Source organism: Phallusia mammillata, chromosome 3 (genome assembly GCF_965637545.1).
Source record: "Phallusia mammillata chromosome 3, kaPhaMamm4.hap1.1, whole genome shotgun sequence".
NCBI classification, from domain to species: Eukaryota; Metazoa; Chordata; class Ascidiacea; order Phlebobranchia; family Ascidiidae; genus Phallusia; species Phallusia mammillata.
The window spans coordinates 6721969-6746571 of NC_137254.1; the positions used below are offsets into that span (position 1 = coordinate 6721969).

The 24603-nt window shown below is 38.2% G+C and overlaps 4 protein-coding genes and 1 pseudogene across 5 annotated transcripts; all 5 read left to right on the forward strand.

Annotated features, from left to right (window-relative positions):
• The first annotated feature begins 166 nt into the window (after positions 1–166).
• Positions 167–5299, forward strand: LOC145219228 (uncharacterized). The gene is made up of 19 exons (XM_080086619.1): positions 167–282; positions 514–618; positions 684–832; positions 899–923; positions 1193–1258; positions 1323–1388; positions 1452–1618; positions 1923–2058; positions 2117–2208; positions 2265–2427; positions 2685–2836; positions 2895–2983; positions 3058–3163; positions 3227–3379; positions 3554–3681; positions 3770–3855; positions 4049–4226; positions 4353–4441; positions 4511–5299. Exons 1-19 carry the CDS (start codon positions 201–203, stop codon positions 4612–4614), a joined length of 2136 nt encoding a protein of 711 aa, XP_079942745.1. The 5' UTR covers positions 167–200; the 3' UTR covers positions 4615–5299.
• A 4506-nt stretch (positions 5300–9805) lies between these two features.
• On the forward strand, positions 9806–11078 carry LOC145219368 (uncharacterized). Its single transcript, XM_080086740.1, has 2 exons — positions 9806–9915; positions 10310–11078. The coding sequence occupies exons 1-2, from the start codon at positions 9806–9808 to the stop codon at positions 11076–11078; spliced, it is 879 nt and encodes a 292-aa protein (XP_079942866.1).
• A 339-nt stretch (positions 11079–11417) lies between these two features.
• On the forward strand, positions 11418–14659 carry LOC145217366 (uncharacterized; annotated as a pseudogene). The gene is made up of 3 exons (XR_013857370.1): positions 11418–12135; positions 12241–12304; positions 13104–14659. The product of XR_013857370.1 is annotated as an uncharacterized LOC145217366 (transcript).
• A 1698-nt stretch (positions 14660–16357) lies between these two features.
• On the forward strand, positions 16358–21785 carry LOC145217338 (uncharacterized). Its single transcript, XM_080084593.1, has 2 exons — positions 16358–17582; positions 17751–21785. Exon 2 carries the CDS (start codon positions 17967–17969, stop codon positions 21783–21785), a length of 3819 nt encoding a protein of 1272 aa, XP_079940719.1. The 5' UTR covers positions 16358–17582; positions 17751–17966.
• Positions 21786–21847: 62 nt separating this feature from the next.
• On the forward strand, positions 21848–24519 carry LOC145217341 (uncharacterized). The gene is made up of 2 exons (XM_080084596.1): positions 21848–24219; positions 24388–24519. Exon 1 carries the CDS (start codon positions 21848–21850, stop codon positions 23741–23743), a length of 1896 nt encoding a protein of 631 aa, XP_079940722.1. The 3' UTR covers positions 23744–24219; positions 24388–24519.
• The last annotated feature ends 84 nt before the right edge of the window (positions 24520–24603 follow it).

Here is a 24603-nt window from a genome sequence, read left to right on the forward strand (position 1 = left end):
ATGTTGGAATGCTTATGATAATAAGAACATGTTCTTTGTTCGTCTGTGGTCATTAGGCGGGTTTGCTTTGGTTCATGATTTACTTGACAAGGTTTATTATAAAAACAACTCAGGCAACTTATATAACATAATCAAATATTTATGTCTGGAAAGGAGTAAAAAATTGTAAATGTGTTCTTAGATTTTCACTGAATTCAATCATGAATTATGGTGGTGTTAATATTGATGCTAATGCCTATGAAACTATTCAGATGAACGAAGGACAAAATCATCATGTTCCAGGTAATAAAGTAACGCCAGGTAAATGTCTATAAAGTTAATGTATAAAATTAGTTTGATTGTATTTTTTGCAAACCTACAACAAATAGTTAAAACTGAACAAGATAAATTGGTAATAGTCCATTCAACAAAACTTAAATCTACGTGATACCTTTATTTGATGATCACTTCTAACACTTAACTGCAAAATGTTTTGGTCTCTGGCTAATCATGTATCTTGTATTAATCAAGCAGAATTCTGGGAAACATCCTCAAATGTGTATGAAAAACCTATATCAAAGTTTCATAGAGAAAATGGCGATACATCAAGTACCCCAGGTGCATTTGTGCAAGAATATGGTAAGGTTTTTCTGAAAAAGTTTATCGAAATCCTAATATCGTTAAACATTTTTACTTGAACTCAGAAAATGTTAAAATACAATCCAAAAGAAGTGAAAAAAAGTGTGTGCAAAAACCAAGCTTCTCTAAACTAAGTATTATGTTGGTGTGTGTGATTGTAATCCTTGCTGCTTTGGCGATAGTTTTCGGAATGTTTTATTTCATGAAAGACCAGGTGTGTAGTGTTTGTTTAGTCAAAAAGAATATGCAATTTTTTATGCAACAACATTTTTTGCTTCAGAACGAAAGGGAAAAAGTTAATGAAAGTAAGTCATATATTCGAAGAGATCCTTTTCAAGATTTTTAACTTTCTTGGGGTTAATAAATTGGTTCAAAAGTAGTAACATTACCGAATTTGAGAAACAAGATCTGAAAATTAAGGACATTTTATGAAAAGTAGTAAAAATTCACAAAGCTGTCCAAGGGATCGTAATGTTAGTTTCACAAATTTGCTCAGAAACTCACGGTATAGTTTTTTCATGGATATTTAATTCCTCATTGTTTTCTTATACGTTTGCAAATATCATTTGCATAGCACCAAGGACAACTGGACGAACAAGTTTAAACACAACTGAGTATGTGACAACAAAACCCACTTTTGGTAAAGTTATATAGTTGTTGTTTGTATATTCAGTTTAATTTGTGTTGACAAATTATTTTTTCAGCATCACAGACCACTGGTCAAACAGCTTTGAACAGAACTAAATATGTGACAACAAAGAAACCATTTGGTAAAGATGTATAGTTGCTTCAAAATGCGGTTCAATTTTAGTGTTGACAAATTATTATTTTAGCACCGCTGACAACTGGACAAATAAAGTTTAACACAACTGAATCACTACCAGCCGCAAAATCACCGCTTGGTACTTTCCCTAACCCTGCCCGTTCATGTGTAGAACTGAGAGATTCTGGATTCAAAGATGGAATCTACGTCATTAAAACGTCACTAAAATCGTTTGAGGTATTTTTCAAATCATTGAGGTATTTTTCAAATCAAGTCTTTATTTTTTTATCATTGTTTAAACATGTTTCTCAAACCTTACGTTTTAAACTTATGAGATATGCAACAAATGTTTTGTAAACTACTTGCTAAAAGGCTTTCTTTAAGAGAAACCAGTTATTATTTTTTTTAGTATTTGGAATGCAGATAATCAATGCAGAAGTGTGTGAAAAAAATGAAAAATAAAAACAAATGTGGAAAATGATAGAAATACAGAAATTTATCTTGAATTTTCGAAAATGATTTAGTTTTTTCTTGCATTTAGGTTTACTGTGACATGATAGCTGCTGGTGGTGGATGGATTCTCGCGGCAACCATTAACAATAATAATTTTAATACGACTGGGGCTAATGGTGGATCATGGTTTCTTATGACGTCAAACAATCACCAAAATTACTTGAGTAAATTTAACAATGTGACACAAATTGCAACAGCGTTTCAAAATTTTAATAATTCCAGATTATCAAAACTCGATGAACACAAATACATTCGGAACATTTGACAATTGTACAAGATCAGATTTCAAAAGTCAAGCTTATTCTGAATATCAGGTAAATATTATGTGCTGTAAAAATGTGGTATATTTTTTACAACGGGAAATTTCCAGGGAAAAGACATTATGTTACGTCACGTTCTAAACCAAACACCACTGGGAGCCAGCAGAGAGCAAGTTTTTTTGCAATATCAAACGGAGAACGGTTTTATGAAAGATTATGGAGGAAATTTGCACAATTTGTTTAATAATCATTATCCATTGAAACCAACAAGTGGTAATATACTTAAGCTTGCCATAATTTGTTCTTGACAGTGGTTGTCATATTGTTTTTTATTTTTCTGTAAACAAAGCATATTACGCATACAAAGTAAAGAATCATTTTTGGTAACAAACAACAATAAATACAAATTAGTCATATCGAGTATTCGTAAGCGAGTATGTTAACAATTGTCTTTGGAAAGATAGTTTATTTGATTGCACTTCTGAAACACCTTATTTATTTCTTACACTTTACTTTTGTTCTATTTTCAGTTTTTTACCCCAAAATAAATTTGATGTTGGATCGATTTGTAGCACAATCTTCAGAAATCCGAAACCGCATCTCTGATTTCTATTATTATGATTATAGTATTCATTCAAGCGGGCTATTCGATAGTAATGTTTATTCGTCTCACGGAATGCAGGTAAGTTATCTGCATGACCGTCTTTTTGTGGAATTACAAACAACAAGTTTTTACACAGGTGTCATCTAGCACAACTCAGTCTTGCTATCCAAGCTCGTATAAAGCAAATTGTCAATTAGGGAGTTTTCGATATGGGTTGGATTATACGTAAGTCAAATATTGCTTTTGGTTTTCCGGTTTGCTGGTTTCACGTCAACACTTACTTTTTCGAAACTAAAAAGATGCGACCTTGGCAATATGTTTCGATCAAGCCGCAAAACGCACCCCTTCATTGCTTTGTTTGCTGTGGGAAACTTTGATCATTGCTTTTCCAACATAAACCTTTGGGTAAAGAAATACTGCATTAACAATTTGTCTCAATAAATCCCATTGTATGTTTGATATGTTCAGGTTTTATCTTTTCGACCGAATACAGATTCAATACATTTGTACAAAGGAAATCAAACTCTCAACAATTTCTTTTTACATTATGAAGCACAATGTAGATATGGGTCGTCACATGCCAGCTTGTGTGATGTTTGGTTTTACGTCATTAACACCGGAGTAAGCAGCGTTCTTGTATGTGTTTGATCTTGTTTTCGCAAATGCCATAACCAAACCATTTTTATACCATTTCGGTAATATATGAACATTTTATGCAACTCCATCAGATTCGTTTAAGTAGTATTAAATTACTTTCAAATTCTAATCATCTCTTTTTTGCTCTTTGTCACGTAGAATTGGAATTCATCTGCAGCGCCAACTACAGAACCGTACAAAATAACACATTCATCACACTATTATTTTGGATGGAGAATTCGTGAAGCTGTATCTAACACACTTTTTGGTTACACAATGGTTTCAAGGTAAACCGTTTTAGCTGAATGTTGTGTGTAAAACTGACTTAGACATCGTAATATTTTCTATTGCATATGACTTTATTGACATGTTTAGGAAAAATGGAATTTTGATACCTAAAACAGAGTTCAACGCTTTTATTTACAAAACACTTGAAATTATTTCAGAGACAGACAACTTTTGTGAGTATCAGAAGTTTGAAATAGCTAATACCCTTTGTTTAAATTTAAAGTTAATTGCCATGCAAATATAAGTTTATTGATTTTTTTTAATTCCCTTTTTTCAATTTACCAGTGAGTTTCCAAATTATTTTTTAAATCTTACTTGCATGTACATTAAATAGCTAAAGCTTTTCGATACTTTTTCTCACTTCAGGTCCGAATTGTTTCTATGATGATGACGTACTTTCAGTACCAGTTCATTTTTCCACTGGAAACGATTCAGTGGTTAACTCGATGCTGCCACCAAGTGTTAAACCTCTACCGACCGGTTTTGTTCAGTTTCGTGCTTATGGAAGAACTGGTAGCGCCTACGCAATGTGCCCTGCTGTGAAGTAAGTCGCTTTTTTGGTAAACTGTTTAAAACATACATTTACAGTAATCGATTTAAAGATTTGTAGTTTCATGATGTGCCTAAACTAAACAAATTGAATTATTTATCTATTTTCTGAATTTTTTAGAGTGAACGATTGGAGAAGCGAATTTGTGTGTATCGGAGGAATGAAGAATCCAGATACTTCCTATTTGGATGACTGCAATGATTTTACAAGTAAATTACCATTTAGTGCCCTTGTCCATTAAACATTTTTTAACTTGTAAACTTTTCAATTAAACCCAGATTGGAACGGAATGCCGAATACTGTAGTCCAAGAAGTTACTCCAGTTGATTATTCTCATTCTCAGAGAGATTTGGATTCGACAATTATGATATTTTATCGATAAACACGATGAGTTGACAAACTGTAAATTGTTTAAGTCGCTTTTTTGGTTGGTTCACTGTACATATATGATGAACTGATTTATTTTTTCTGATGTGTTTCCAATCCTTAAAATTAAAATGTTTCAACCCGTATTTACTTACCTATACTTGAATCTGTGTTACAGTAATTAAATTATTTCACGAACTTTTTTTCTCGTGATATAATGTTGTTACCATGAGAATTTATCGTTAAGTTTGTCACAGTTTATCACGTCCCGTTACAGTTCATAGTAAATACTTACATCTGCAGTGTATTTTCTACATCCTCAAATTTAATTGTATAATACTATCTTTCTTGTGATTGTAGACCTGTTATTTGCATAAATTAATGTTTATTATTTAAATTGCCTGAACCAAACTATATGAAGTGGTTTGTAGACCATTAATTTTTTTTTCAAACCAGCATCATGTGTGGGCAGATGATAAACATTTCGAACAGCCAGGCTAGGTACATAAAACGTCCTACTTCGTATTTGCCTGCGTTTTGGATCCTTTTCCTCTTATTGCCTCATACAAAATATTTAAAAAATTGATTGCATATTAATTAAACGCAAAAAAGTATTTATCGGAATGGTCACGTGTTTGATCAATACAAAATAGCAGCTTCAGTATACCACGTGCAATTGGTTGCTTGTTGAATGCTCATGCAAAAACGATGCCATACTTAACATTGAAAACAGTAGTTATGGCGTCACAAATGTGACGATATATTTTTTCCATTAGTTCCTGTGTGTTAACAAGATTTATGTTGAACGGTTTTTAACTTCGTATTGGCATGCAGGTCAAAGAGTGTATTTATGCTTGTTATATATTCAACCGTATTACGGCCGTGTTTATTGTTTCCCACCAGAGTGATTGATTATAATCATTATATAATATATTGATACATTATATTGATTATATAATAATTATTTGCTTGCTCGTAAAAGACGCCACCCACCCTTTTCCACTCGACCAGCCAAACACGTATGAGAAGCGGTTAAATTAAGACTCTAGTCAGCACACGCATAGTACATTCTTGCATAAACAACATTTGCGACCGAACGCGTATAAATTAAAACTTCGGTGTACATGTTAAACCGGCTAAAATTTATTCTCCACTGTATGACAAAACAATAATTTAGAATGCATATAGTGTAATTAGCTGTCTGTTACGTTTTGTTCTTGGTATTGCAAGCAAATGGTCAGGAAGTTTCAAACAGCCACTTGTTTGTCAGTACCGTTTTGGGTCACATTAGATCAAAACCAGTAGCTCGCAGTAAGTAAACGAGTTTCTGGGTGTATTAAAATAAAACCAACTACACTTGGAACCAACTAGCAACTCCTGCAAAACACGTTGTCCAAAATGTTGTATTAATTAATAGACGGGTATTGTTTCTTTGCTTCCCACAGTAGACGTTACTACCTTTAAATAAAATGCCCACTGTTTGTTGGAGAATGCATGCGTTAAAATAAAACTCTAGTGTTCAAATTATACACATACTTTTGTTTTTTTAATTTCTGGAATAAACACCGACTGGGACATATTGCCAAAAACCTTGCTGAAGTATTATATTGTTTGTCCGTTGAGCTCCATTGGAATCCATGTACAGTTCGCAATAATGCGATAATCTAACTTTTAATTCCTGTATACATAAGTATAATCGTTTAATGAATAGCCAATATACTTCAATTTGATAAGTTTGTTGACATGTTGATTAATTGTGCTTTGTTGTTGGTTATATAAGTTACAAATATTTAAAATCGGCCGTTTAACGAAAAATACCCAGATATAGCGGCCATGATACACTATATACATTCACATTGAATACATTCTCGTTAGCTTTTATTTAAGTATTTTGAGGAAATTTTAGATTGATAATTATCAAGTAAATTATATTTTAATAAGCTTCGCATTGCGAATATTATGAGATGAGTTGAACAAAATGTTTGCAAAAGTCGAATGCTTGTAAATATTTTCTGGTCCTCTCACGCTTTTAGGACTTAACAAATGCATACTGTTGCTTTTTAAAGTCGAAAGCCAAACTCGGCAATAAACCAACAAGCACTGGCTGCGACGTCGACCGCTTATTGTAAAAAAGCAACTTTGTCACGTGTGTTCGAAAGGTATTGGTTGTTTTTCACATTGGCGACAGTGAGACGTATTGTTTCAGGTTAAAGTCACACAAACATCGCTCAAAAAATAATAAACATATAAGTTTTTATTAAAGCACTGGAGAAAGCATTTTGATTTTACCAGCGCCAGTGGACTGTGTTCGATTAGTGGTTTTATAAATGACGCTTGTAATCGGATACGATGGAAAAGGAAAGTGTTGCACAGCTGACTGCCGCATTGTGAAGCCAGTTGAAGTCGGTTAGCTCAACACTTCAGTCGAGAATTATACTGTAGTGAATCGCATAAGCATTTGTTCTGTTTAAACGACATTTGTTTGGTTCTGTAAATGTTCTAATGTGCCGACGAGTTTGTTTTGGCAAAGCAAGTCAAGAAATGTCAACCAAAGTTTCGATTGTTTATTGAGACGCAATACAATTTATTTTATGTTAGCAGGCATGTTTTAACATAACAACGCTTTTAGCCTAACCGTTTACTAAATTTGACGTGAATGTGACAGTGGCCTAATTTGCCCACATCAGATTATGTTTTGTTAAAGTTGGTGACCCACCATTTAGTTTGGCATAGTTTCGATCCAATGAGGCTTGTAATCAGACACACTGGAAGAGAAGACTGTTACACAGCTGACTGCCACATCGCATGGCAAGTTGATACTGGTTGGTTTATATCGTCAGTTTAGAATTACGATTTGCAGATAATTAATCGCTTCAATTCGTATTTTGTTTATATGGCCGATATTTAGTTAAAAAAACATTATAATGCGCTGCAGAGTTTAATTTGAGTGTTGAGATTTAATAGAATTTAGTTACTCTTATACTTGATATGTTTACTGAGTGTTTCGCATTTCGGTCAATACAACACAGTAGTTTTGAGCAGTGCATTTTAGCTTCACACAGGTTGTTGGAAATTTGTAGTATGGCGAAAGTATAACTATACCCATACTTCCAAGGTTACATTCTAGGACGGAGTAAGTTTGTTCAAATAATTTGTGTTAAACAAGTTTAAACATTATATTCCTTTTTTAAAAACTTATGAACAAAAAAGCATCTAAAATAATAGTGAAAATCCTAACTTCTTGTTTCACCTCATAACTTAGTACTGGTAAGTTAGATAGAACAATTTATTGAAATGTCGGAACAAGAAATTTGCAGAGATGAAGTTTAAGCATTTTGACTTCGAGCAAAGTGGTATTTGTGGTAAAAGGCTTCTTGAAGGTGGAAATGTAAAAAGACATATGCTGACACCAAGCATGGAGAAACATCATCGATGTGATGTTTGTGAAAAAAAATTTAAACAACGTTTAAATTTGAAACGACACATCTTGACCCACACCAAAGAAAAACCTCATCGATGTGATGTTTGTGAAAAACAGTTTGCTCGTGGCGGGATTTTGAAAAGACACATGTTGACTCACACAAAAGAAAAACCTCATCAAAGTGATGTTTGTAGAAAAAGCTTTGCTCGTAGTGGAAATTTGAAAAACCACATGTTGACTCACACCAAAGAAAAACCTCATCGATGCGTATGCAAGATTTAAAACACACATTTTAAACCATTTAAAAGAGAAAACACATCGATGTGTGAAAAAAGGTTTGATCGTCGTGGAGATTTGAAAACGCACATGTTGACCCACGCGAATGCGAAACCACATCGATGTGATGTTTGTGAAAAGATATTCCGTGTCATTTCAAAATTGAAAAGGCACATGTTGACTCACACTAAAGGGAAACCACATCGTTGTGGTACTTGTGATAAAAAAAATTTGCCCAACGTGGAAGTTTGAAAACCCACATGTTGATTCACACTAGAAAGAAACCTTATCGATGCTATGTTTGTGATAAAACATTTACCCAATCTGGAAATTTGAAAAGACATATGTTTACTCACATTGAAATGAAGGTCCATCGATGTGATGTTTGTGAAAAGTCATTCAATGTTATTTTAAGTTTGAAAAGACACATGTTGACTCACACTAAAGAGAAACCATATCGATGTGTTGTTTGTGAAAAGACATTCAATGATAGTTCACATTTGAAAACACACATGTTGACTCACACCAAAGAGAAACCTCATCGGTGTAATGTCTGTGAAAAAAACTTTAGTGTCATTTCAACTTTGAAAACACACATGTTGACCCACACCAAAGAGAAACCACATCGATGTGATACTTGTGAACAAAGATTTACCCAAAGTGGACATTTGAAAACCCACACGCTGATTCAAACTAAAGAGAAACCACATTGATGTGTCGTTTGTGAAAAGACATTCAATGATAGTTCAAATTTGACAGTTTTGGACTAAGATAAGTGACGCTTGTAATCGGACATGTTAAAAAAGGAAATTTTTGCACAGCTGACTGTCACAGTATTATGCAGATAGAAAGTCGCGTTTATTCTCTTTAATTAAAATAAACTCGGTTGAAAACAAAAATTCAACAACAGCAAAGATAGCAATGGAAGGTACATCGTTTTGACGTCGTGACGTAGCTGTTCTTGCATCCGCTTTGTAACTTTTTTCTTCTGCGAAAGAACTTTAATATCTTCGATACCAATATGCTTGTAACTCGTTCAATTGGTAGATCACATTATTTTTGCCAATCTACTCTGTTGTGTTTCTTTGTATTGTTCGTTCAAAGAGTAACATAGAATGAGTCACGAATAAACGACACAAGCATTTATAGTTGGGATAATTACCAATTTACATAGCACACACGAAACACTACAGAGAAAACAGTAATGATGTTGGACAATTACCGAATCACGTGACTGTGGAATGCTGGTACGCGATTCACTGTCTTAAGAAAAGCCCACGAAGCGCAACCACAACAGATACTATACAGGTATTCATAATAGTTTTTATTTTAGAAAAAAATTATTAGGAGTTCTGTGGTTAAGTCGAATCTGCCACCAACGGTAAAACTGTTTTTTTTTTCAGTTTCGTGCTAAATTTTGCACCTACATTTGTTTTGTTTCATTATTTTTGTAATAATCGCAGACTGGGACAATTTGGCCTAAACCTTGCACGACAGACTCCAGTAAATTATGCTCATTCTAAGAGAGTTGTTATTTCAACAACTAGACATTCTTCCGGAATTCCATAATCCATGTGTTCTTTGCAACAATGCAACAGACAAAATAAGCGACAAAAAATTGTAATGATGTTTTGAATTTTAATTTCTGTAGGCTTAAGTATATTTTTTTCTAAGCTACTTTTGTTTGGTTCATAAAATGTAAATTCTTTTGTTGTTGTTTTGATTTGATACGTTTGTGAACATGTTCATTATTTGATGATTTAGTCATGCTTTGTTGCTGATGAACGGATTTATACAACTTGTTAATAAAAATACAACGACGTGTTAATAAAAATACACAGACGTGTGGGCCATGATTAATTTAAGTAATTTGCCTTCTTTAATTAATTAGCAAATAAACACGTTTTGTTTGATGAATATACGTTAATTGGATGAATTGCCTCGCCCTCGTTACATTTTTCGTGGGATTGTGTTGGGTAAAGCATGAAGGCTAAGAAGATCAAATCAAATGCAGGACGACTACATGCCAAGCCTGGAAAGACTTCGAGAAGTGCCACCGTTCCGGTTTTCCTGCATTAATCACGGAGCAATGTTTGGAAGTAGCAAGAAAATGGGTACAGCGTCTCGCGCCGCCTAAAGAAAAAGCAGACCAACATAGAATAGCTTGGGCTACATCGTTTCCACGGCTTCTCACGTTTACCACGAAAGAAAGGAATCTACAACCGCTCGCTAAAATCGTTTACAAAAATGCTTTAACCATCGGGAATGTTCTTACCAACTACAGAGGCTTGGCACATGGACGTATGAAACAAATTGCCACCGGCCAATCGCGTCCATGCAAAAAGTGCGCGTTGTGCGGAAACCATAGCGTACATAAGGCGATGGTGTATGAGCAGTGTAATTTTGCCACACGCGGCAAAGATATTAGATTAAAACAGGTGCTGAACTGCAAAAACTATGCTGTGTATGCGGCCACTTGCCGCATGAGTAAAGAACAATACATCGGGCAATCAAAAAACCGTTTTAGCACCCGATGGAACCACCATAGATCGGTATGGAAAGAACATGTTATTAAAGAAGGTAACGATAATGCAGCGCTGTTGCGCCATTACGAAGTTAAACACCCTGAATTCTTCGCCACCTATCCCGATATTGCAGAGTGTTTTTGTGTCACGTTTTTAGAACAGCCGCCTTTTAAAGACTTGGACGCTTGTGAAGCCAAGTGGCTTAAAATTAAAGCTACTATTAACATTCAAAAAATGGTTTTGCCCAGGGTGCGATAACATCATTTTATTATTTTATATATTTTTTTATTTCTTTTACTGGTTTTTAACGGTTTTATTTGATTTTTCATTTGAATTGGGTTGTTTGTTTGTGTCCACTCCAGAGTTTTTTCGTTGCCCCTGGACTAGACGGTTATCTCGTCTCTCCGCTTTTCCTCCTTTTTTATCAGGTTGCACTGTTCCCTTGTCGCTTGTTGCAGTGTGTGCCTTTGGTGTAGCTTAGACGCAGTTCTGTTGCAGATCTTGCATAGTTAGCAAGGGCTTGTAGCAGGTTGCCGTTTCTCTTTGATGTGGTTAATATGTATTTAGTTCATTGCTTGGTTTGTCTTACTTTTACACCCGTTGTTTCACAGAACGACTGAAGATGCCCTTTTGGGGTGAAATATATATCGTTTAACAACTTTGTTGACTGATTTTGATTAGGAAGCACTGTTGCTTCGTCAATTATTCTTACTTTAGCGATATGATTAAAAGGTTTACTTGGGCTGAAAGTTGTGGAGAGTGTGCAATGCTTTGTAGAGAGTGCGATCTCAATCTCAACGATTTACATCGGCGATACGGGGCGGTCTTTGAATACGCGCCGAAAAGAACACAAAAGGAATGTTGCAAAGAAAGATGAAAAATTAGATATTAGCAAAACATGCTACTGTCCATAATCGCACCAATAACTTTTCTGCTGCCTAGGTGTTAGATAGGGAAACCGACGTTCACAAGCGAGGTTTCCTAGGATCGCGGAAAATACCTTTTCACACCAACATGATAAACGTTAAAACGGACGACGTTCTAATGCCGATAACTTCGCTTTTGCACCATTGATCTAGGTGTTATGAGATTATCACTCGACCATTGCGTTTTCACCACCGCGTTTGTGTGTGTTTTACCACCATTGTTGCTATATAACAACTTTGTCTCGAATTATTTGTCATTATCCTGATGATGGTGTCTCGTATGGGACATCGAAACGTCGGCATATTATAATAATAAACTGCTGGAGCAGCTAAAAATTTGTTATTGTGTAGTATGTTTCACCTTATCACGCATGTTGTTGGAATTTTTAGTAAGTTATGATATATATATATATATATCTGTGCTTTTACGTTCTGAAACGTAACAAATTTTGTCATTTATATTTGTGTAAAATAATTTTTAATTAATATTCCAGTGTTTCAAACGGATCAACGACGAACCATCTAACATAATTGTGTACATCCTAACACCTTGTTTCAGTGAGTATAATGTTACCAGTTACTACCAGGCGTATTGCAAACACCTTTCTTTATACTTTCTCGAATGTTAACAAATCGTCCGACGCTACGACATCCCATACCAGACGTCTTCATCAGGATAATGTCAGTTATCCAACACAATCTTTGGAACCCAGAGAGTAAACACGTGAAAGACAATGACGTAGATAAAAACCGTTGTTCAACAGTGTGAAGCGACCGATATGTAATCGACATTAGAACATCAGTTTTTATGTTCATCGTGTTGACGCGCCGTTGAATGTTACACGATTTTAAAAGCCTCTTTTTTGTAAACTGTCTCTTTGGCAACCGCAGCAGCAGCTGCAGAATTAATAAACTAGACCGATTTCAATGAAACCCATTATGCTATGTATCTTTGGTGTTCCTTCAGGCGCCGGTTCAATAACCTGTCTGGCACTTTAATATACAAAGGCTTTGGTTTAACGGGTGTTGGGACTTCAACTGTAAGAACCTGGATGTACTGGTTTGTTTGTAGACAAAAACGAGAATATTTTATTCCTGGATACAGAAATTTCGACACCACCGGAAAGGTACACTCTTGGTATGCGTGCATCACAAACCAACCAGTATTACAAGGTACCTGCAGTTCAGAATGAACATAAAAACAGATGTTCTAATGCCGATTAGCTATCGGTCGCATTTGCTGCACTTAACTCACTCTATTGCTGTTATCAGAACGATTTATAAGACGTCGAAACATCGAATGACTTGTTTAAATTTTCCAGACGAAAAAAACATCCTTTTTTCTATCTTTTTTCAGCTCACAACATATTAATCGTAAATCAGCTTTACCATTTTTTACTTATAATACCTGAAAAACTAATTCAAAGAGAGATGACATCGACGGATTTGGACTTGGATCAAAGTGATATTTGTGATCAAAGGTTTTTGGAAGCTGGAAATAGAAAACGACATATGTTGAAACACAGCATTGAGAAACTTAAGCGATGTGATGTTTGTGAAAAAACTTTTACCCAGGCTTGGATTTTGAAAAGACACATGTTGATTCACACCAAAGAAAAGCCTCATCAGTGTACTGTTTGTGGAATGACATTTGGTCGGTTTGGAATATTGAAAGAACACATGGAGACACACACGAATGAATAACCTCATCAATGGGACGTTTGTGAAAAAAGGTTTGCTCGTGTAGGAAGATTAAAAAGGCACTTGTTGACTCACACTAAAGAGAAACCTTATCGATGTGATGTTTGTGAGAAACGGTTTGCTCGTATGGGAATTTTAACAACACACATGTTGATTCACACAAAAGAGAAACCGTATCGATGTTTTGTTTGTGAAAAACGGTTTGCTTGTGGTAGACATTTGAAAACACACATGTTGATTCACACTAAACTAAAGAGAAATCGCATCGATGTAATGTTTGTGAGAAACGGTTTGCTCAAGGTATAGATTTGAAAAGACATATGTTGACTCACACTAAAGAAAAACCTCATCAATGTGATGTTTGTGAGAAACGGTTTGCTCGTTGGAGTGCTTTGAAAAGACACATATTGATTCACACTAAAGAGAAACCTCATCGATGTGATGTTTGCGAAATAAGATTTAATGTCATTTCAAGTTTAAAAAGCACTTATTGAATCACAATAAACAGTAACTTTGCCGATCTGATGTTCATGAAAATATTTGCTTTGGCTGAAAAACCACCTATTTGTACAACTTTGGTGTCCTAACAATGTAAAAAAATCATGTACCACACAGAGTCACAATGTAAACGCTGATGTTTTTCACATACATGATCATCTGTTTGAAAGCAATTAAATATTTAATTTCATTCTCGCTACTATCAGGCTCACCACACTTTGAGCTAGTTGAAAACTGCAATTTGAGTAGTTTTATCTTACTTGCTTTGATAAGAGCTCATCGGTAAACCAAACGATCATGTTTTTGTGATGTTTTATGTCGACCGGTGAAATGTTGCATGGTTTAAACAAAAATAAGTTTACTGTATGTCGTGATTTGTGTTTTCATGCAACTCATACAAACACACAACGTGATCAATCAACAGTGTATTAATTTTGAAAACATACTGCTTGATTACATCAGGAATCGAAATCATGAACCATACTTTTATAATTTGAGACGTTTGGCCCAGTACGGCACCACAATCAAAACTTTTGTAGGTTTGTGCGCGCTCTACGTATAGTGTAACCGCATCCACTATTTCCTGGCTGAATACAAGCAAAGTGCATCATTTGCAAAAAAGAGCTCACAAATATTTTAAAATCTTATCTACAGTTGCTAATATCCAGATGCCTCAGATAACTCCAATGTATGCACCTTTTTAATCAAACAGTGTTCACTCAATTGGTGTTTTTTTAAACTTTACTTACTTTTCCTCACTTATTTTGCAATAAGCCACAACAGGCAAACTTGAAAGGTGTTTACTTGTTTGTTATATTGGCTACAGCGAGACATATTGCTTCATATTCAAGTTGCAGCTGTTTTGCGTATTACACATGTAGATCTACATTAAATTACTGAACAAACTTTGGGATTTTCCCAGCGTCTGTCTTACCAGTTGGTTTTGCCAGTTTCGAAACAATAGAAATGACGCTTGCAATCGGACATGCTGAAAAAGGATATTGTTGCACACCTGACTGCCATATTGCGAAGCCAGTTGATATCGGTTATAGCTTGTACCTTCACTGAAAAATTAGGCTTTGCAAAAAGATAATCGCACAAATAATACCCTGTTTCAAAGACTTTTGTTTGGTTTTGTAAACGGTATAACGCGCCAAAGAGTTATTTTCGGCTAAGCAAATGAGACGAAGTTAATATTATTATAAAAGATATTAACTTCGTCTCTGAATTCAAAGCTCTAATTAGTACATAAAACGTCATTGGTGAACTTGCGTAAAAGTTTATTATAATAACGTCATACACATTAACGTTTATACTTGAAATTAAGTGACGTTACATATGCTAGCTTTGACAGGTACTTCAGACTTGACAGGATAACCAGAAACGCTACAGTGTAGTGGGATGCAAAAAAACTAATTTTATGTTAACGTTCGCAGCATTACGAACATTTCGATCTACACGCGGAATTAATGGATTTAACGGCACGTGTTAACATAAAAACACTTTCCGCCTAAAACGAAACGAAAACCGCAAACGAAATTGACATGAATGTGATATATTTTTATTTTCCAAATAATGTTTTGTGATAGTTTATAATCGTATCAACAGCGTTGTAAGCTTTTTTTTTGGTTTTAGCTGATAGCAAGTTGCATACTTTATTTTTAACTAATTTGTCGTTCACGTGGTGTAATGCTAAACAAAATACTAGTTGTTTTATTAAGAACTTGTATTTTTGCCAATGTTTCGCTCACCAGAACGGTCACTGTAGCTAAATGAGTGTGTAACATCACGCCGCGTAGTTGAAACCTAAATTGGAATTCAAAGCACAGGCTAAGTATACGCTGCTAAACGTTAATTGATTGACTGCATGCCCTGAGTCAAACTAGTCAATAGCTTACTGTAACACAAACTCGTGCAAACGTCGGAGATCGCACCTACACAACTAATTTCTGTCTACATTATTTTGTGTACGGGCAACAACTGGTCATAGTAAGCCAGATTAAAACGTCAGCTAGGAATTTTCACTTGCATATATAAGGCCGATGCTAGGTTTAGAAAACATTATGATGCGCCGCAAAGGTCTCTTATATCTGCGAATTTGTTCAAACAAACTATAATTAAATCCCTGTCGTGGGATTCCATCGCATGTTAGATTTTTCTGGTCTGCTCCTTGTGCAAATTTAAGCGAGATTGGCATATATTGCAATTATTGTCCAACAGTATTTCGTTTGATTATGTTTCTTGATGGTAATATTTCCTAAAATTCAATTGTTTCAAAGTTTGCCTTAATTTCTATGTGGAAAATTTCTGAATTTCTTTTCCTTTATGCTGAACAATGTCGCATCATCAGTGTTATAAAATATGTTATAGCTTCAAGCAGTTTTTCTTTGCGTTGTAAATATGCTTAAGATTCGTGGTTCCGCTCGTAAGAACATATCCTAGAAGCCACACTTTTCAACACTTAACTTTTAAATAAACACTAACAACCCTTAATTTAAAGGCAAATGAACCCCGGCTGAGGATTCTCTGGTACTCCGATTTGTATACTTCTCCTCAGCAGTTTGGTGATGACGAGTAAATGACTTTTTCGTAACACACCAAGCAAAAACGTTTGAAAATTAATTTTGCATCATATAAAAACGAATAAATGTAATCAAATAGTTAACATTTGGAAAAACAACGTGTAAACTACTTGTTGGCTTGCATCACGCAATTTGAGGTGTTAACTGACACTTTGTGCAATTTCGTTTCCCTATTCAGAAAAACGCTTCGTCCCAATGTTGTGTACAACCACATGCAAAGTGTTCACACGCGTCACTGTAGCTGAATGAGTGTGTAACATCACGCATAGTTGACACCTAAATTGTCATTCAAAAAGCAGTCAAAACGTACGCTGCCAAACGTTCTATTGAAAAAACGCTACATGCACCATTCGTCCCTGACTGTATGCCCTGAGTCAAACTAGTCAATTGCTTCCTGTAATACAAAAATGTGCAAACGTCGGAGGACGCAGCTGCATAACCGATTACTGCTTGAAGTACTTCGTGTATGCGAAGCAACTGGAAACAGTAGCCCAGTTGAGGGATTTTCAGTAGCGAGGTAAAGCTAATGAAAAGATGAATTGATTTGTTAGGACGATTCTTTATTGTTTATAACACACAGGTATAATATTTCACAAGCGGTTTGCTGAGGTTTCTTGTAATATTTTCCACAAAAGGTAATAAAAATGGCGCAAAAGTGTTTTCACCGGAGTGTTAGTACCTGGCCTGTTACAGCGAGAATTGCTTAAATGTGCCTTCTTTCTCTGTTTACCAGTGGTATGACTTCATTGACTATGACGTAACAAAGCGTTTGCCAGGATTGGTCAGAAATCTCCAAACGTAACAATGCGTGTGATGTCATTAGTGTCGCAATCTTGTGCTGACCACGTTTTACAGTTTCTTTCTGTGCTGTGAGCAGGCTTTTTAGTAGTTGCAGTTGTGGTAGATCTAATGTAGTTTTTTGTAGATATTTATGTGCTAACAATATAGTGTATTATGTGCAGCTATAAAAACATGAAAGCTAAAGTTATTAAAAAGCTGAAACGTCTTAGTCCGTCAAAGTGCCTGTAATTCAGTCCTGGACTCCTAACAAGTTGGTACGTAATTGAATGTGTAAATTGTGTTAGTTAAATGTCGTGATAATATTTGTGTATGAGTTAAGAGGTGTTGACTTTCTTAATGTAACATATTCTTGTGTAAGTTTATCGGCCATATTGAATGTGTGTATTGTTGCCGATTGTGACACGTTTCTGTTCGTTTAACAGAGAACCAATGCTGTTGTGCAACCGAGGAGAAATTTGTACCTTCAGGCAGACAGTGTTGCGTTCAAGACAAATTAGGAAACCCCCTAGTGCGGCGGTCGGTGCAGATCCAGGCTGCATAGATTTTTAAGTAAATTACGGCCGCTACATTAAAGTTCTCAACTTTGGGACACACGACGACCTGAAGTTTGATAAAAGACGTTTCTCGAATATTGCAACATGGTTGTAACGAAGACATCGCTGAAGGCGATAGTGGACAAACTAAATTCTCTCTACCGAGAAGCAGAAGAATTAATGATCGATAAACAGAATGTAAAAGTCCTGAAGGAGAAGCAGAAGCAAGTCTCTTTAACTTTCGAAGAGTACGTCGAAATGCACTTTGATTACGTCAGTGCTTTGAAACGTAAGAATGCCAAGTCTAAGGCTAAGGAGGAGCTTAGCAGCTTGCGCAAGGGCAAAGAAGAATTCGAAAATCGCATCGACGAGTGGCTGTCTGGCATTGAAGAGAATCACGACGATATTGTTACCGTGAAGTCAAAGCGAAGTCACAATTCGCATGCGTCAAAGTCAGCTACTGTGCGATCATCGATTGCCAGTTCTCGTTCAAGTACGAAACGCACCGAAGCTATCGTTAGAAAGGAACTAGCTGTTCTCAAGAGAAAGCAACTTGAGGAAAGACATCGAGCAAAATTGCAAGTTGATCTCTTAGAAGCAGAACACGAGATTCAAGCCGCAGCGGTTGAAGCTGATATCTGGGAACGTCGTTCGTTTGTTGGAACACGCGACGTACAGAATTTAGATTCCGTTTCTACGACGTCAGTCCCTTGTCGAATCGAGGAACATGTGAAGGAAACGCCGAAATCACCGTCGCGGCCAGAATTGAAATCAAAGACCGCTTTGGAAACCCCAGCTGCGCAAGAGCCGTTACTGGCCGAAAACCAACTAGATTTGTCTAACGGTGACCCACCGAACATGGTTAGTGTTGAGCACAAACCACAGGTCAGTGATTTAATGCACGTTGCTTCACTATTGAAATATGGCCTCCATTTACCCAAGCCCGAGTTACTGCATTTCGATGGCAACCCGTTACATTACACCCGTTTTATGACAACGTTTGATGAATGTATTGCTAGCCGTGTGCAAAGTGACAAGTCCAAACTAAACTATCTCATTCAGTATTGTTCTGGTGAGGCCGAAAAAATGATATTGTTTTGTTCGTGTATGGACGATGACGGCTGCCGCAAGGCACGGAAAGTTTTGCATGACCATTATGGTCGTCCGTTTATTATAGCCAGGTCCTATGTTCAACGTCTGACCCAGGGTCCGTATTTGAAAGCCGATGACAGCGAAGGGCTGCAGGAGCTTGCACGTCACTTGGATGAATGTCATGTCACTTTGTCTCATTTGGGTTATTTTGCTGATATAAATAACTTTGAACATCTCCTAAGTATTGCTAGACGTTTGCCACTAAACATGCAACACAGGTGGAAACGACATGCTGGCGAGATCGAGCTGCGTGGAAGCGAACCGCAGTTTTCGCATTTGGTGGAGTTCGTCCAGAATGAAGCGCTGATTGCGAACACACTGTTTGGAAGAATGATGACGTCTAAGAAGGACAGCGGACCACCGAAACCGGTCAAGCCCCCGCCAAGGATGTTAAGAGCCTCGTCACATGCTGCTTCCGTGTCAACAGGTTACGACGGAAGGCAAGCATCGACAAGCAAGCCGTCAGGTGACGAGTGTCCAATCTGTAATGTGTCTCACGCTTTAGCGCAATGTAAAGTGTTCAAAGGAAAGCAGTTCGGAGAACGGCTGCGGATAGTGCGAAGAGCTAGGCTCTGTGACAACTGTTTTGCTAAAGGTCACATCGCTAGGAATTGTACATTGCAGAGTTCTTGTTCACTAGAAGGATGTCGTCGAAGACATCACATGCTATTACCTCATGATTTACCTGAACCAGAGTCGGACAACCTTTCACAGCGAAGAGAGCAAAGGCCAAGTCCAGCAAAGAATGGAAGTGCCTCAAAGACCGTGGTAACCTCAACTTCGTGTGCAGCCAAGTCGTCCGCACCTCAGGTTGGCCAAAACGTATATATGAATATTGTCCCAGTACGGGTCAGTGGCAAAAACGGAAAGGAGGTTGAAACGTACGCCTTTCTGGATTCCGGTTCAAACTCGACGATGTGCTCGAGACGACTGCTAGATATGCTTAACCTGACAGGTGACAAGATTGAATTTACACTTTCAACGATTAATGGGAAAACACAGAACAACAACGGTTCTGTCGTTAGTCTATCTGCTAGACCGCTAGATGGCGCAGGAGTTGTTGACCTGCCATATGTGATTATGGTAGATAATTTACCTGTTGTTCCGAATAGGTGCGATAAAAAATGGTCGCATCTTCGTGACGTTAAATTCACGACGCCATTAAATGATGAAGTTCTACTGCTGATCGGACTGGATGTACCAGAAGCATTTTGGATCGAAGATGAGAGAAGAGGACGACGCGGAGAGCCGAGCGCAGTCAAGACAGTTCTCGGTTGGTCTCTGTTCGGTACTGCTTCGTCTCGTTCTGGCAGATGCAGTGTGCAGCACGTCCAGGTGAACCACGTTAACTTGTCTAATGAGTTGTTGCATCAACAAGTAAAGAAGATGTGGGAAACTGAGTTTAAAGATTCCAGTCTAGGTTCCAGTGTCGGTATGTCAAAGGAGGACAAATACGCGATGAAGCTAATGAACGACTCTGTGAAATTAGAAGATAACCATTACTGTTTGCGATTGCCGTGGCGTGCAGGATCGCCCAATCTGCCAAACAACCGCACACAGGCTGTGCAAAGGCTGAGCTACCTAAAGCGTCGTTTGAATAACGACAGTCACTTGTGTCAGAAGTACAAGGAGACGATTAACGGCTATCTGAAGAATGGATACGCGCAGCGTCTCAAAGCGGATGATCGAAAGGAAGAGAAGAGGTCAATTTGGTATTTGCCACATCACCCGGTTCTGCACCCGCAGAAGCCAGGGAAGGTCAGAGTGGTGTTTGACTGCGCGGCAAAATTTCGGGACACGTCCTTAAACAAGCAGCTGTTGCAAGGTCCCGACCTAATGAATAGCCTGGTTGGCGTTCTTTTACGGTTCCGGCAAGAGGCTATTGCCATTGTTGCCGACGTGGAGGCTATGTTCCACCAAGTGAGAGTGGATCCTAGGGATATTGACTGTTTGCGATTCGTGTGGTGGCCGGACGGAGACATGACGAGGCGGCCAGTAGATTTCCGAATGTTGGTCCATTTGTTTGGAGCGACGTCGTCGCCGTGTTGTGCAAGTTTTAGTTTGCGGCGTACCGCAGACGACAATTGTCATGCATTTTCAGAAGAGACCGTTGCTACAGTGCGACGCAATTTTTATGTGGACGACTGTTTAAAGTCTGTCGCTACTTTACAGGAAGCCAAGCAGTTGGTGCAGGAGATTCGCGCGCTTTTGCAGCGTGGCGGTTTTCACTTGAGGAAGTGGTTAAGCAACGACGAAAGAGTCTTAGATGATGTACCTAAGAGCGACTCAGCGAAGTCTTCATTCTCTTTGAAAGATGACACCGGTCAAGTGGAACGTATTCTTGGGGTGAGCTGGAATTATCGTACCGATACGTTTCAATTTGATGTCAAGGTAAAGGAAAAGCCGATCACCAGACGAGGCATATTGTCTGTAGTGAGTTCTCTTTTTGATCCTTTGGGGTTTGTTGCTCCAGTTGTCTTGCAGGCGCGAATGTTGCTGCAAGAGTTGTGCAGACAGGGTGTTGGATGGGACGAGGAAGTACCAGAAGATATTGCCACAGCGTGGCGCCATTGGATTTCCGAGTTGCCGGAACTTTCCTCTGTTCAAATACCCAGATGTTTGAAGGCAAGCCGATTGGGAAGAATCAAGGTATGCGAGTTGCACCATTTTGCCGATGCATCATCGCATGGTTACGGAACCGTGTCATACCTGAGGGTTGAAGATTTAATAGGCGTGTGTGTTGTACCCTTTTGTTTGCAAAAGCTAGACTAGCCCCACTGAAAGTCGTTTCTATTCCGCGACTTGAGCTGACAGCAGCTACACTTGCTGTGAAAATGGACCAGGTTCTGAGAAAGGAGTTGGACCTGAATATTGAAAAATCAACTTTCTGGACAGATTCTACGTCTGTACTGCGATGCATCAACAACACGTCCAAGCGTTTTCCTGTCTTTGTGGCAAATCGGCTGACGAAGATAGATGAAGGATCTGATGCTTCACAGTGGAAACATGTACCAACGGCGCTGAATCCGGCTGACGACGCGTCGCGGGGTTTGAGAGTTGCTGCGTTGGTAAAATGCGAGAGATGGTTTGCTGGACCACTGTTTTTGTGCAAGTCAGAGGATCAATGGCCTACGAGTCCTTTGATTCCAAACGTTCTACCCGAGGAGTTTGTGCTAAAAGAGCGAAAGGAAGTCGCAGTTCATCTTGTTTCTCCGAAATTCGACTGCATAAATCAGTTGATCAATCGATACTCGTCATGGAAAAGACTGAAGAAGGCTGTGGCATGGCTGCTACGGTTTGTCGAGTTTATTCGAACGAAAAAGAAGCTACAAGTTGCCAATCCGATAAGCGTTGCGGAACTGCAAAATGCAGAGCTTGCAGTGATGAAATACGTTCAGCAGCAGGAGTTTACTGAAGAAATTCGTGCACTTTCACAGCGCGATCATAAGTGTGCTGTGAGCAAGCGTGAATCGAGGAAATCTGGAAGGTCTTTGCAGAGGCTGAATCCCATTTTGGTTGATGGTGTTTTACGTGTTGGAGGTCGCTTGCATCGTGCACCGGTGGCATATGACTTGAAGCATCCGGTGATTCTGCCCAACAAACACCACGTGACAAATCTGATTATCGAGGATCATCACAATACCGTTCAGCATTCTGGCATGGGTCTAACATGGACATCGCTACGACAGAAGTACTGGGTTGTTCGTGGTGGAGTTGCAGTAAGGCGTGTGTTGGGACAATGCATATTTTGTCGTCGACGCAACGCACCCATCGGCCGACAGATGATGGCAAACTTACCACGTGAACGAATAACGCCAGGAGAGCCTCCATTCACGTACGTTGGAGTGGATTATTTTGGGCCTTTGTTGGTAAAGCAAGGGAGGAGCGAGGTTAAGCGCTACGGATGTATATTTACGTGTCTGACAGTTCGTGCTGTGCACATTGAAATCGCACACTCGCTGTCAACGGATTCTTTTATTGACGCCCTTCGGAGGTTCATTGGTCGCCGAGGAAAACCGAAGAAAATCTTCAGCGACAACGGGACCAACTTTATTGGAGCTAATCGCGTTTTGCGCGACTCGTTGAAGGCTTGGAATCAAGCGCAGATTTATGATCGTCTCAGGCAGCGTGACATTGAATGGGCTTTCAATCCGCCTACTGCAAGTCACATGAGTGGAGTTTGGGAGCGGCTCATTCGGTCTGTGCGGAAAATACTGACTGCTCTCATGTCTGAACAAACGCCAAATGATGAAACTCTCATTACCTTTATGGTAGAAGTGGAAGCGATACTTAATTCTCGACCACTCACTCCAGTTACTATGGATACAGAAAGTGACGAACCTTTAACGCCAAATCATCTGGTGTTGCTGGGGCATTATGATACACTGCCGCCAGGGATTTTTGATAAGAAGGACAACTACGTTAGACGTCGTTGGCGCCAGGTGCAATACCTAGCCAACCAATTCTGGTCTAGATGGGTCAACGAGTACCTGCCGACTTTACAAGTTCGGCAAAAATGGACTGTTCCAGAGCGCAATCTAGCGCATGATGATCTTGTTCTTCTCGCGGACAACTCCGTCCCGCGAGGCAGATGGCTGACGGGGAGAGTCGTGGATACTTACCCTGCAGAGGATGGATCGGTACGCACCGTACTGGTCAAAACCAAAAATGGGACTTTGAAAAGGCCAATTGCTAAATTGTGCCTGATTCGCAAAGCGGGCGAAAACTAGCGTCGCGTTGTGTTTGATTGTACATAGTGTATGTGTTTGAATGTGCTCGCTGTATTGTTGTGTTAAATTGGATGTGACGAACGGATTCGCACATCGGGGCCGGGAATGTTACAGAGAGAATTGCTTAAATGTGCCTTCTTTCTCTGTTTACCAGTGGTATGACTTCATTGACTATGACGTAACAAAGCGTTTGCCAGGATTGGTTAGAAATCTCCAAACGTAACAATGCGTGTGATGTCATTAGTGTCGCAATCTTGTGCTGACCACGTTTTACAGTTTCTTTCTGTGCTGTGAGCAGGCTTTTTAGTAGTTGCAGTTGTGGTAGATCTAATGTAGTTTTTTGTAGATATTTATGTGCTAACAATATAGTGTATTATGTGCAGCTATAAAAACATGAAAGCTAAAGTTATTAAAAAGCTGAAACGTCTTAGTCCGTCAAAGTGCCTGTAATTCAGTCCTGGACTCCTAACAAGTTGGTACGTAATTGCATGTGTAAATTGTGTTAGTTAAATGTCGTGATAATATTTGTGTATGAGTTAAGAGGTGTTGACTTTCTTAATGTAACATATTCTTGTGTAAGTTTATCGGCCATATTGAATGTGTGTATTGTTGCCGATTGTGACACGTTTCTGTTCGTTTAACAGAGAACCAATGCTGTTGTGCAACCGAGGAGAAATTTGTACCTTCAGGCAGACAGTGTTGCGTTCAAGACAAATTAGGAAACCCCCTAGTGCGGCGGTCGGTGCAGATCCAGGCTGCATAGATTTTTAAGTAAATTACGGCCGCTACATGGCCAATTGAAATGATTTTTCACATATCTTAAAGTACAGGTTTAAGCATTTGGACTAAGCAGTTACCAG